The 13,505-nt window shown below is 40.3% G+C and overlaps 1 protein-coding gene across 1 annotated transcript in view; it reads right to left on the bottom strand.

Moving 5' to 3' along the window:
* Positions 1–13,505, bottom strand: part of LOC147253840 (uncharacterized) — a 26,164-nt gene extending 12,659 nt beyond the window's left edge. The window contains exons 1-7 of the mRNA XM_086219162.1: positions 13,334–13,505; positions 12,642–12,795; positions 12,402–12,473; positions 12,225–12,301; positions 11,527–11,627; positions 9,011–9,127; positions 7,096–7,170 (exon numbers count right to left, since the gene is read on the bottom strand). Of these exons, the coding sequence (XP_086075288.1) occupies positions 7,096–7,170; positions 9,011–9,127; positions 11,527–11,627; positions 12,225–12,301; positions 12,402–12,473; positions 12,642–12,795; positions 13,334–13,393 (656 nt within the window). The 5' untranslated portion in view covers positions 13,394–13,505. The remainder of the gene's footprint in view (positions 1–7,095; positions 7,171–9,010; positions 9,128–11,526; positions 11,628–12,224; positions 12,302–12,401; positions 12,474–12,641; positions 12,796–13,333) is intronic.

Here is a 13,505-nt window from a genome sequence, read left to right as displayed (position 1 = left end):
AATATGATCAGGTTTCATCTCCCTATCGCTTTACAGAAGCACCACACACACTGACAGGTGCGGGAGAATGAGGACCTGGTTCAACTTTAACATGAACATGAAAGTTCGAGGGGTCAAGAGTTCACCTCGCCTTAAGTGTGTGCTCTGTGAGTGCTGTCTAGTTTATCTATCAGACGGTGTCATGCTGAACGCGTGTTCTCTACATTTGAAATTCATTTTCTAGTGATAGTTGAAAGACTAATTTTCTTTGAACCTCATTTTCTGTGACTGTTTTGTGCAAGCATGAATATTTTTGTACTTAGTTTATCATTTAAATCAATCATTAGTCTCTGTGTCTTGCTACAGTCAGGCTGCACCACCTTCTGCTACTTAATTCTTCTCCCTGCTTTCCAACTGCTCTCTGCTTCTCTCTCTCCAGTCTCCCATCCATCTATCCATCAGTCTATGGCTGAGTGATTGCTGCCAATCGCTGCCAAAGATCCCCGGAGGGGTTTTGAGCAGGGCTGTGCTTCAGTGGGTTATTGATTGCAGTGTAAGAGTATGAGCTCGGAGGGGGAGACTGACTATGTCATCACTGACTGCTTCTGTTTACCAATAAAGACAAGAGACAGAGAATAAGGAAACCGTCCAAGATTACATACAGCCACTTAGCGTGTTAATAATACCATGACACTCCCTTAGAAGAGAAGAGAAAAGAACAGGAGAAGAGATTGCTCGTCTCCTCGCTCATGGTCTCTTCATCATTTCAAACCCTGTCTAGTTTACTAATCAAACAAAATGCTGCAGCTCTAAGACTGACAACCTGTCAGAGTTCACAGCTCCAGGTGAGACACAAAACACATCATTTTCTCTCTCTCTCTACATACTTCAGTAAAGTGTGCAGGTGACTGAATACTGCGTTACTGAATGGGGGAGTCTGTGCAGAGTGGGAACATACAGTATATACGTGTGTGAATGTCAAAGCGTGTTTGTGCTCAGGCTTTGACGAGTGCATTACTGTCAAGTCTGTGGCCACAGCTGTTGGTCACACACTTTGAGAATCAGCTCACACACTCCCCCACCAGACACTTACATGCATCGGGTATTGACACAACCATAAAAAGAGCGGAGAAAGCCAATATGCTGTGGATTTATGCAGTTACACACCTAAAAACACACCCTAACCACACACACACGATGTCTCAGCATCAAAAACAATTGATTCAAGTAATCATCACAAGAAGAAAAACGAAAAGATGACAATGGGCTAACAGAAATGCAAGGCGGACAGAAGGGATGAGAAGATGAAGAGGCTTTCTTGTGCTGTTCCTGTGAGGACTGACTTGCACTAAACACAGTAATAGTGCATTTAAAGGGAGAATGTGCCAATCAATCAGCATTCATTAAATTGTAAGGACCATCCCATTAGATGAGAATATTCCCCACTGTTTCTGCTCTCTTAGCAAATAAATTCCCTGCGGGGTAAATTAGTTTTGTAGTCCTCACACACTAACACACACACACACACACACACACACACACACACACACACACACACACGGCTGAGCAGAGACATGTACAAGAGCATGAACGCACAAACAGCTAAATTACTTCATCAAGACACAAAATTAGAGAATTATCAGTGTAATTGCTTAATTGACATTCATACCCTGTGATGGCATTTGTCTGATTCCAGCAGGAATCTCTCTCCAGTGATGGCCATTCCTAAGAGCCTTACAAGCATGTTAACTACAAACAGTGCAATAATTAATAAGGAATAAAACCTAGAGGTTTAATGTGCATACCAGTTGTGCTCATTTCTTGCTCTAAATTCTGAATCCGTGACTCTACTGGAGTAACTTTGCACGATTTACTGTTAAAAAAAGTTCTTATTGATCTTATACTGGCCCTTTCTGCAGCCTCTCCCTTTATCCTCTCTCTGAGGCAAGCAGTGCTCTCATTAAAGGAACACAGCAACTTTTTGGAACAAATGCTGACTGTCAATCGTTCCCGAGCCAGAAAGGAAGACAGATATCCCCTCTCTCCTCTGTGCCTAAATTAGGGAGCTAAGGCCCAACTGTCCAACTGACAGCTAGTTAGCATAGCGCAATGAATGGTGGTAGATGGGAATTGTTAGCGTCCCTACATAAAAAAAAACCCATCAAACTTGGTCTGCAATCATTTAAAATAACAAGACAGAGGCCCTCATTCAACAATCAAGTGTAGATGAAACTAGTCTCCTACCCCAAGCTACTGAATACATTTTTCTCTTGCCTTCCAAGGGCATACTCCCTGTACATATGAAATTACAGACACCTGACATCTGTAAGTGAAAACGAGGCGCAAGACCAGTGTGAATCCTCAGGTTTACAGGGATTACTTATACAAGTTTACCTAATTAAAAAAAAAACCCAAAACAAACTTCGGTTATGTTTATGGAACAGACAGAGAGGAGGACAGGCATAAAAGGTTCTCTTTGATTTCTAAGGCAGTTATTCTTTTTTGGATGTTGTTCCTGCCATCTTTCGACTGACAACCCCTTGTTGCTTTGAAAAAGCAGTTTGTCCTCAAGTGGGGAAATCCAAAGTTCTCACTGAGCTGCTGTATCAGAGAATGACAGTGCCGTGTGTCTCAAACCACTGCCTCTTGTCCTGAATGCAATTTGTCCAGACGTACACCCAGCTTGTGCTAATCTTTGATGCTCGGCGCGCTGCTTGGTTTCTCATCAGGAAACATTATCTTTTCGGGGAGGAAATGAGACGTGCTGTGAAGTCTGCAGAAAAGAAATCCTAAACAAAAAAAAAGTTGATCCCTTAAAAAAAGTGCACCTAAGTGAAATCACACATGCAAACACCTACACACACACACACACACGCACACAAGGACAGAAATACTTTTCTCTGGAGATGGTGTCGATTCATTTTGTAGGATGTAACAGAACTAATTTTGGGAGTGATTCTCGGTTAATGAGCAGGTCTTTGATGTGTAAATCCTTCAGTCCCAGTGCAAAGCTGATACGGTCTCCACACAATCCTGCTCAGGTGCAGGCCCGCTCCCTTCTGCATTACTTATCTTGTGTATGAAACACAATAAGATGTCCAACAGCTAATAAACCCATATCTGAAAAAGAAGAACACGCCAGCTCCAACACATGAGAGGAAAGGAAGGAAGACAAGCAAGTAGAAGGACGCCAACAGCGGTGGGAGGCTGATGCATGAGTTGTGCTGCTAGTCTTATGTCTTCTTTCTGTATATCACATTCCTGCTCCGGCTTCATTTTCACTCTTCAATGGAAATACAACAGAGTCAATGTAAATCTTTGGTTCATTTCCTTTCTCCATTGCTTCCCTACACAGTAATTGGATTGGAGCCATACTGCCATGTACTCATTGAAATGAATGGCTATTACTCAAAAGACATACGTCTTATAAATGGTGCTGCTCCACTATGTGCCATGTACAAATTAGGCCATTTCCAGGGATACATTTCCTATTGGACTTGACTCATGCTTATATAACCGGCTAGCTGACAGATCTGCAGATGCTCTTAGTCCTAGAATCATGGTGAAAATTAGATTCTGTCATATCTGAGCACATACTAACTCCTCTTTAATGATTCCAGAGAGCACTTTTTTCACAAATACTGTACCTATAAAAATGGACCTTTAAGGTTTCGATTAATAGTATTATTTGCAATACTTAGACCCTAAAAATGCTTTTTGCCTTTCAAGTTCTCACAAGTAGATGTCTTGAGCTCACAAAGATGTTTTTTTTTTCCTGCTACATTACTTTATTGTTACAATGCAGAACGAGCCAGCCATGTTTTTTTCTTTTAGCAACAGCTTATGATAACTAGCAGCTAACAATAGCTACTGCCACAAAACAACAGCAAAAATGGCTATTTACACAATCTAAAGCACATCATCCGGTACAATACAAATCCTCTTTATCTGGTCATATGATCAGGAATCCACGGACATTTCAAAGTTAAAAACAAGCAAACAATAACACTTACAGTCCTGCGCCACCGTGAAAGATTGTGAGCAAGTTGGTTTGACAAAATTAGTAAGCTGGAGCAGTTAAAATAAACCTCTATTTTCATCAGTACTGTGGTAAAGCCTCAGAAATGACAACATGAACACCTCAAGTAGCTCCACAAAAAGCTGACTGAAAAACACAAGCCAGTGGATTGACAGAAGAAAATTTCCGAACACTGAATATCCCTCTAAATCCATGTATATAGCGTCGCCTTCTTAAAATAACTGCCTAAGTCATTTTTTTCCAAGTTTTTCAGGAAACACAAAAAAACTGGAGACAAAACATCATAAGGAATTGATTCAGGCAAAAAGAAATCATTTTTGTCAAAAAATGACTTAGGCAATTATTTTCAGAATGTGATGATATATAAATTTACCGGGAGATAGTTGAAGTCAAGAACAGAGAGTGTGAGGGGACGAGAAATGCTCGCTTTGATGCTTCAAGGCCTGATACAACCGCAGAAACCTGGGTACTTCACCAGTTGCAGCTTTGAGGGACAGAAACAAAAACTCCAATAGAGTTTGCCAAAAAGAATGCAAAAGACTCTGAAGTCAGCTGGAGGATTTGCCTGTGGTCTGATGAGACCAAAACTCAGTAAAGCATAGTACAAACAATGTTTGGCATAAGAAGTCCTTGTTAACACAGCATCCCCACTGTGAGGCATCACGGTGACAGGATGCTTCACTGCAGTAGGCACTCGAGGGGATTAATACACCAAAATACAGATAATTCAGGAAAATACAGTCTACAAGAAACCTAAAACTTGAGAGAGTATTTAATTTTCCCATTACACCATGAGCCCAAGCATAACCCTAACTAAAGCTACACAGAAAGGAATTGGTAAAACAGAAATGTTGTTTTAGCCTAGCCTAGACACTGAATGTGCTCAGCATCCACTCCATGGTAGGGAATATACACCGCTTGTGCTAGCTGAAGTGGCAACTTTCCCTATAAATAATGTCATGGTGAAGTTCTTCTATACTTTCCAAATGGTGTCAGACAAAATGGATCGAATACTGAAAGGGAAACTAGTCATTTTCCAGAGGTTATGTGATGCTGAAAACCATTTACCTGCAGTTTTACAACAGCAAGAGCAAACTACCTCCAGTTTAGCCTTATTTGACTGGTAGATGCAAGCAATTCAACGGTGTGGCTCCTCCAGACATTTAAAATGTCATCAATAAAATCAATCCAGTTCTCTGGTGAAAAGACTTGTTTCACTGGGATTAGGTGACACTTCATCCATGTTGAAATTCATCCACCGCTTTTTGGGGTTTCTTTTTGGGCTGCAGTGCATCATGTATCATGCATCACAGGGAAGGCGCATAAACATCCAAGAAAGCACACGCCCCTGGGTGCAGGATGAGTCTTCAAACGTTTGAATGGGTTTTTGTTTGTTTGGGGAGTTTTTTTACTGGAAAAACACTCTGATACTAATTTTCTACATATATTTGGCATAGCAAAATCTACATGAACACTTAACACAGGGTTACAGGATTAAACCTGGTAAAATATATTTTCTTTTCATGAGGACTTTAACTCTGTATTAATGAGACAACGTAGTATGAGGCAGCAGCGGTGCAGGCCTGCCACAATACCATAGTTTAAAACATTTCTATTAGTGGTCCTCTTCTGTCAGTTACAACCCCGAACTTGTGCCCATAGGTGAGTGCTAGAAGATAAGTCAGCTTGTACTTTGAGAATCTGAAATGTCAGCAACCACCGTTTTTAAGGCATAATAAACATTTCAGAACTTGTGGGTATTGAGTGACATGTAGAACAAAACAATAAAATTTATTTAGTTAATGTGAACCACCTTATTTCAGGCATTCAACTGACAACCCGTTCAAAAAATTCATTACCCTTGAGACAAGGGAACTGGATGTTCAAAATGCTAATGTACATTCAGGTTTTAGGACGGCGTCCAGCACCAATCTACAGTAAAGGACCCATGCTTTCTGTTATTATGCTGCCAATTATGAGGCACTAGCTTGCCCAGATCATCTATGAATCACTTTTTAACATTAAAAGAGTCTTGGCAGTTGATCAAGGCTATGGATCAAAATGTCTCATTAAACAGACTTATTACCAAACAAAAAAAAACTACACTGCATCTATTGGTTGTTCAAGTGATTAAAAAAAAAGCCTTTTGATGTGCTCTGCTCATCATTTTATTAACATTTTAATTACATAGCACCAAGCTAAACATAATCTCAGGGCACTTTACAAATAGATCAGGAAGAGCTGGAAGAACCCTCAAGCAGAACCAGAATGCTACACACCCAAGGTCTGCTTCTAATGTTATCGTTGCCACTATGCTGCTATGCTATGATGTGTAAAGCTTAGCATGATTTACTTCATTATATATCTGATTGATTATCATGTCTTTGGCATTGAGATACCTTTTAATGATTAGACAAGGTTTGCTAAACCTGCAAACACTCTTAGGTACTGTTAGTGTTGCATAACAAACACTTAAACCATTAGTCCTCCCCTGCAACTTCTCTCATTATAACCAGATGCCCCCCCTATATGATAATTATTACATAATGAGATAAATGCTGGAACAATGATATATATCTTGCCCGGAGGATTAAAGTCTTATTACACTTTTTGTCAGTCAGTCAGTCCCAACCACCATCACACCCCTCATTTTCCTCATCTGTTTCATGCTAAAGGAGCGCGACCGGCAAATTAGTTTCTTTGGTCTCCTATGAATCAAGCTAATGAGCCACAAACAGCAAAGATAACCAACTATTCTCCCCCTAAAAAGCCAGTAATGAACTTGCTTGGAATTTGACTCAAGGAACACACTGGCTCCTTCTACCTGCCCACCCCTAATCGAGTCTTTTTCCTATTACATTTGCCTTTTTTTCTTCCCCTCCTCCCAGCTTCTCCCTTTTTATCTGCTTCTCTCTCCCCCCTCAGAGCTCCTAACCGCCTTCGCTCCTTTCCACACCCTGTCCCTTCCTCTCATCCATTCGACTTTGTCACATCCCTCACCAGTTTCTGTTTAGTACCTCTCCATCTCCTCTTCTCCTCTGCCATGCCTTCACCTCAGAATTCTACTTTCCACTCACCAGTACTCTTTCCACTGGTCCTCCTCAAACACATCTTCTGGGATGGGATCAATCAGCACCAGGTCTGTCACTTGCCTGAGGACAGGGAGAGGACACACATGCACACATTTTTAGATGAGGTAAGACTCATTAACTGCTCTTGTCCACTTAACCCTTCTGGGCCATAATGAGTGTGAGATGGATAGTGTCACCCAATCTGCCCTTTTGTGGAATTGTCTGTCCTCATAGACAGATGACCTCTGGAACACCAGATCCCAAGGCAACAGTTCTATTTGGACGAGTGTCATGCACTCACCACTAGTTAATTTTCTCTTCAGTGATGGTAGCAACAGAGTGCCTGGTTAAATGCTAAATCTTTCATTCCAATCCAATTCTTTGTCTCCAAGATGGCTGTGCTATGGGAGATGATGAAGCACTACACTATAAAACAATTTTAAGATTTGATTTGTGAGACGGATAAAACGTGAGGTTGGTGGTATTTCATAAATTTTATTGTTAACAACTCTCATGCAGGGAATGAACTAAAACTGAATTGATCCTACGAAGACGTATAGCTTATGTAGTCAAGCTCAACATAACGTATTGATCTTATAAACCTGAAAACATCAATGAGCCACACTTTTGCCTTGGAAGACATCTTTCTCCATGGTATATTTATTTATATCACAATGTTGTGCAACTTTTGTGTGTGTGTGTGTGTGTGTGTGTGTGTGTGTGTGTGTGTGTGTGTGTGTGTTTTGCTGAACAATGTTTCTTTATTGAGTTGATTTGGAAGAATACAGACAAGATAACACAGATCAGTGATTCAACGTATTTCCAAACAATTTTAAAACCTGCTACACAACCTTTTATTGTTTGAATGCATGAAGTAAACACTTACATGGCACTTCTCATTCGAGAATAATGAAAAAGCCATGGGATTAAATGGACAAACACCATTCAATACTTAAGTGTATGGCCCTAGCTCTGTAAACTATACGCAAGTATGGGCTCAGTTAGGGCAGGGGGTCCTAACCTTGTCAGTTCAGGATCCCCAGTTTCAAGGTGGCAGACACACACCCTTTTAATTCTTAGGTGAATGAAGCATACAAACACTAATAGTAATAGGCTTAATACACACTAACAGCTCTCAATTCAACTGAATTTCTGAATTTTATAGGAGTTAAAATAACCCTCCCTCTTTTTAAGCTTTAAGCTTTTTAAGCTTACTTTTTTTTTTCTTTTGACAGTTACAGATTTCAAAAATATGTAAGAAGTGAAGACTTCAGCACATCTGCACCCACAGGATGACATCAATTTCTCACACTGCCCTGGTTTGATCTTGCTCCACTCTTCCTGTCTCTTCCATAACTTTGTCACCAGTGATCCTGCAGATATTCTCGATGGAGTTCAGATCAGGTCTCTGGGCTGGAGTTTTCCTTATTTCAAGTCCTCTCAGATTCAAGGAAGAACTTTTCCAATCACGAGTGTGTAATTCCAGCAACAGCAGGGAACCAATCCCCCATCAATAGTCTACACATCATTCAATTCTCCTCCACATTTGTCTGATGTGGACAACTAGTATTCTGGGGAGCCTGTTACAAATTAGAAGTCTTGTGAAATGCTTTTGTAACACTGTCTCTTTTAAATTGAAGGCTTCGACTGCATCCTGTCTGCTGATGTTAGGATAACTTTCAATGGGGATGAACAGAGACAATGAATTTTAGGGTAAGTTCTCTAATGTTCTCTGCTTTGGAGTCTTTGAAGGAAACACAAGCAAAGATAACCTGGATGATACCTGATTGCCTGCTCCAGAAATCATTTTGAAGAGACTGAATTAAGCTGAGGTCATTTCACAAAGGAACTGATGTAATGCATTAGTTGCTACCATTAAAAGGATCACATAACGGTCTTCATTTGTTTTCAAGAGACTTACACATCATGAATGTGGCTGTAGAACCTGCTGTTGAGGGATCCGAGCTCAGAGCCCACCAGGATGAAGGGACTGGCTATCCCAGCAGCCAGCAAGAGTCTGTGTAGGTCGTCCACCATCCTGGAAGACAACACAACTCATATAAATCAACCTCCTGGCCCAGTTTGCAAGTGACAAAACCAGGTCATATGCAAACTGGGCCAGAGGCTTGATTTATTCAGCTAGGTGGGCCTCGGAATTAGTGGTGGCAATCAGAGTACCTCACAATACTATCACAATATGTTGAGCATGATAACATCATGGATGTATTGTTAGTTCTATGTATTGCAAGACAATTCAATGATACATGATACATCACGATATCTGTGAAGAGGAAATACTTGGCTTAATTTAGAACCTCGGGCGCACATACACACACACACACACACACACACACACACAGTGCAACTTGTCGAAATGATAAATAAAAGCAACAAAAAAAAAATCGAGATTTTTGACATCAGTGTATCAATATTGTATCACGATATATTGCAGTATTGGTATTTTACCCTTCCCCTACAAGGAATACTCCATGAAATATGAATATCAAAACACATCACTCTCTAATCTGCCAATAGAAGGTTTGTAAACAACTGGAGATTAGTTATAAAGAAACCAAAATAACAGAAGAGGGAATCAAAAACCCATATAAGAAAGTTGAAGTTCTCCAATTTAATAGTTTTCCATTTGAACTCCTTTCAATAATGCCATAAAAATAAAAATAAAAAACCCTAATGAAGCCCAAACTTAAATCATCAGCTTGCCTGGTATCTTGCACTAATGCATCAAATCCGAGGCATCGTACCGATGTGCGGCGATTTCTCAAGAATGACAGGGTTAAGGTAAAGTAGTCATCAAACCCCCAGAGATATTGAATTGTGGAAAATTGATTGCTTGCATCTCAAATAAGCAGCCTCCCACTCTCTGGGCTGGATGCCAAGGTAAACTAGATTGCTGACCCTAGGTGAGTCACGCCTACTTGGCAGATTTAAGGCTCAACAAACACGTTACAGTGTCAGAGACGAGAAGATTACAGCCCAGTCCCACGGTGGTATTAATCAGGGCGATGCAGAGGAAGAAGAGGCATCACATCACTCTCTGCTGGCTGGTATATTCAGAGTCCAAACCAGAAACTTGCACAGGGAAATGGGAGAGGAGAATAATGCCCGACAGAAAACACAGCTGAATACCAGCTGCTGCAGTTATCAGTATACTATAGAATATTGAAAAATTATGACCACAATATTTTAATGTGCAACAATTTTGAAACATCTTAAGAAATCTGTCCACATCCAGCTAAACCAATAACTTTGAGACAATTCTTAGTCACATATCGCTTTGAGCTTCATGCTAACATCATGCTAACATCCTCACATTCACAATGCTGACATCCTGCTGGTTAGATGGCCCCATGTTTGTCTTGTTTACCCTCTTCAAATAAGGTATCAGTATTCAACTACTGGGCAATAACTGACACTACAACTGATGCTAATTAAAGCAGCATTAGTTTGCAGGTGTTAAATCGAAAAACAAAAATGTGGTCAAAAATATTAGAATCTGGATTATCCCTGAATTTAAGCTGCATGATTTCCATATTGATCGATAAATTTAATCAGGCTGTCGCTTGTTTCATTGCAACACACAACGGCCCCGTACGACGTTGTTGAAGAAAGAGGATTGAGGTTTCTGATAAAAGCCGCTGAGCCGAGATATAACATGCCACACCACAAGTACTTTACTGAGCCCGAGGTGCCACAACTTTACCAAAGGTCCAAAAAACAAAAAAAACTTTAGCGAAGCATCCAGAGTAGCTTTTACTTGTGACGCTTGGACAGCAGTAGCCACACATTCTTATGTCACTTTCACTGTTTGGACTTTTTACTTAAATATAAAAATTACAATGTGAATGTCCATGTTATACACTTCATTCTGCTTTCGTACCTTAATTTGCAATAGTAGACCCTGAAATCCCTCTTTGTAGAGAATTGATTTATACATTCTTTCATCAAAATTTTAATTTGAAATCAACAATTGATTGAGAATCAGATCACAATCCCCACGATTCGGATTGGATCACGGCTTAGTTGGATCAGAGCACCCCTAATCACTAAGTCCTGCTGTTATCATCCTCAGGTGGACATGAATGGAGAGTCTGATTGCTGGAACCCCACTGTTGACCACTATTCACCTGCACAATCCAGAGCCACTCGTCCTTCTGAACAAGTGGCCCTTACTTTATCATAGAATATACAATAACCTAAACTTACACAATCAGCAACCACAAGCAAATGTAAGAGGCCTCGACAACAGCCCACCCACTGAGTCAGAAAACACTTCATGATTAAAAAAAAAAACTGATTTGAAAAAAACGCAGTATGTGTGGCTTTGTGCATAGCTTAGTGCATGACTAACCAAAGTGTTAGCCTGCATGTTACATGTCACAAGCTCTCAGAATGAGTGCCAACATGCAGGATACGTACCGTCCAGTCGTTGACATCCCCCAAACTTTCTCAGTTCCCGTGGTTTCATTCTGCATTAGCCGTTTGCTGAAGCCAAGTCCAACTCTGTCATAGGTACAAACCTACCCAGAGTCACAAACAGAGCACCATGGTTTTAGAGGATTTTTCAAAGCAACATCATGCTCTAAATCACAGGTGCTAAAACAGCACTTTGGTGCTAAAAGCCGGTTTAAAATGCATGATTGTAAAGTAAAACTCAAATATCCGTTTCAAATATACAGAGGCAGGCAGCAAAAAAAAGTGCACGGTTAGTTAGTTTATGCCACTGCTGTTGTGACTTCATTGTCCAGATGTATTTGTCCCTTCCCCAAAAAGCCTGTGACCTAATTTGGGTCACATTTCAGACAAACAACATGGGGCAGGCTGTCAGGCCTAACTTTCTGCTGGGCTTAGTCCTTGTTGAGCAGAGATGATGTGGCAGAGCCTCTGCAGGACTGTCCCTACGTGCCCCTGACAAAAAAACAAACATGGTAGTAGGAGCTGCTTCCACAGAAAGTTGACTCACAGACATAGTGGATTTAGTCTCAAAGGCAAAAGCCATGGCAGTGTGCTAAGTCAAGCGTAGTGTAGGTCATTCATGATTCATCTCATTTTTCAGTTGTAATGAGCTCTGTAGAATAGATTCTATATAATAGATGGTGATTGTGTCACATCCTCACCTTTGTTAATGTTGCAACACTCTCTTGGACATGAAACCAAATGTCTGAGGACCTTCCAGTTGGTGAATCCAGTATGACTACAGAAAAATGATGCAAGGACATAACAGATAGAATTATATAGGCTGTCTTTATTTATTGATTAAAATGAATAAATAAATAACATTAATATTGTATTACCAACTGGTTTTCCTTGCCCTTTACACAAAAGATGCATCCTTTGTCCCAAACCAACATCAACAATTTGGCCATCTGGTTGTACAAGAGAACAGAACACAGACAAAGATTAGGCCTCTCAGAAAACATCTCTTCTGGCTTTGAGAAGCTTCATAGAAACACCTGCTGACAGCACAGCTGTTCATGCGATGTAAAATTAAAGTAAAGAGGAACAATGACTTTATTAGATCTAAATTAAAGAACCTTTGGGCAGCAGCATCTGTCCTTCTCTCTGCAGTGAAGCATAGTTGAGGAATGGAGGGATGACAATGATTAAAAGCAAACACTTTCCAGCACTGATGAGCACAGAGGTGTAGGAGAGTCTGCCTTTAACCTCATTTTTGCTGTGATCTGAAACCTAGTTTTAAGAGACAAAAGGAAAATGTTAACTTTTCCCTACTAACCCACACTTGAAATACTGCAATCTGATTATTTGAACACTGTCAGTCAGAAAGCTATGACAACCAAGCTGCAGTTAAGGCATCATGATTCATTATCACCAATAAATAACTTAAATTTGGCTTCGATAATCACGGCTACAGTAATTAACTAAATTGTTGCCAACAGCAGGGCGGCAATTACAGTACCTATGATGCCGAATTTGACAACAATTTCTACTCATTACGTTTAAAGTAAAATTTCAGTAATTTACAGAACACTACTCTGTACGAAACACGAGTTAATACCAAAATTGTGTTTCTTTAAAGGGAATTTTGCTCGACTTTCCCTTTAAAGTTTAGCGGAAATGTAAACGCAGCAATATGCTGTAGACATAATCCATCACTGTTCCTAACTTGATCCAAGACAAAAGTGTTGACGTTTATCGACTGACAGATAAAATTAGCAAATAATTTATCAGTAGTCAATAATCTTCTCCAGAGGGGACGTTGCGTTACCGTTCTACCAGGATTGACAGGTTCATTACACGATGCTTGAGCTTCGGTCCTTTTCCGCATTTTGAAAAAATTTAAAACGTATCAGAAGTCTACGCATAAACAACTAAAATTGTGCTGAATGAAATCCAGGCAGCAACTGACTTCCTGGTGCCTGTACGGAAGCCGGTAAGAG

The sequence above is a fragment of the Aulostomus chinensis genome, chromosome 11, assembly GCF_037954235.1.
Source record: "Aulostomus chinensis isolate RoL2024-O1b breed Wild chromosome 11, RoL_Achi_v1.0, whole genome shotgun sequence".
NCBI lineage: Eukaryota > Metazoa > Chordata > Actinopteri > Syngnathiformes > Aulostomidae > Aulostomus > Aulostomus chinensis.
The sequence above is the reverse complement of the archived record's forward strand: the minus strand, read 5'-3'. Positions and strand labels throughout refer to the sequence as shown.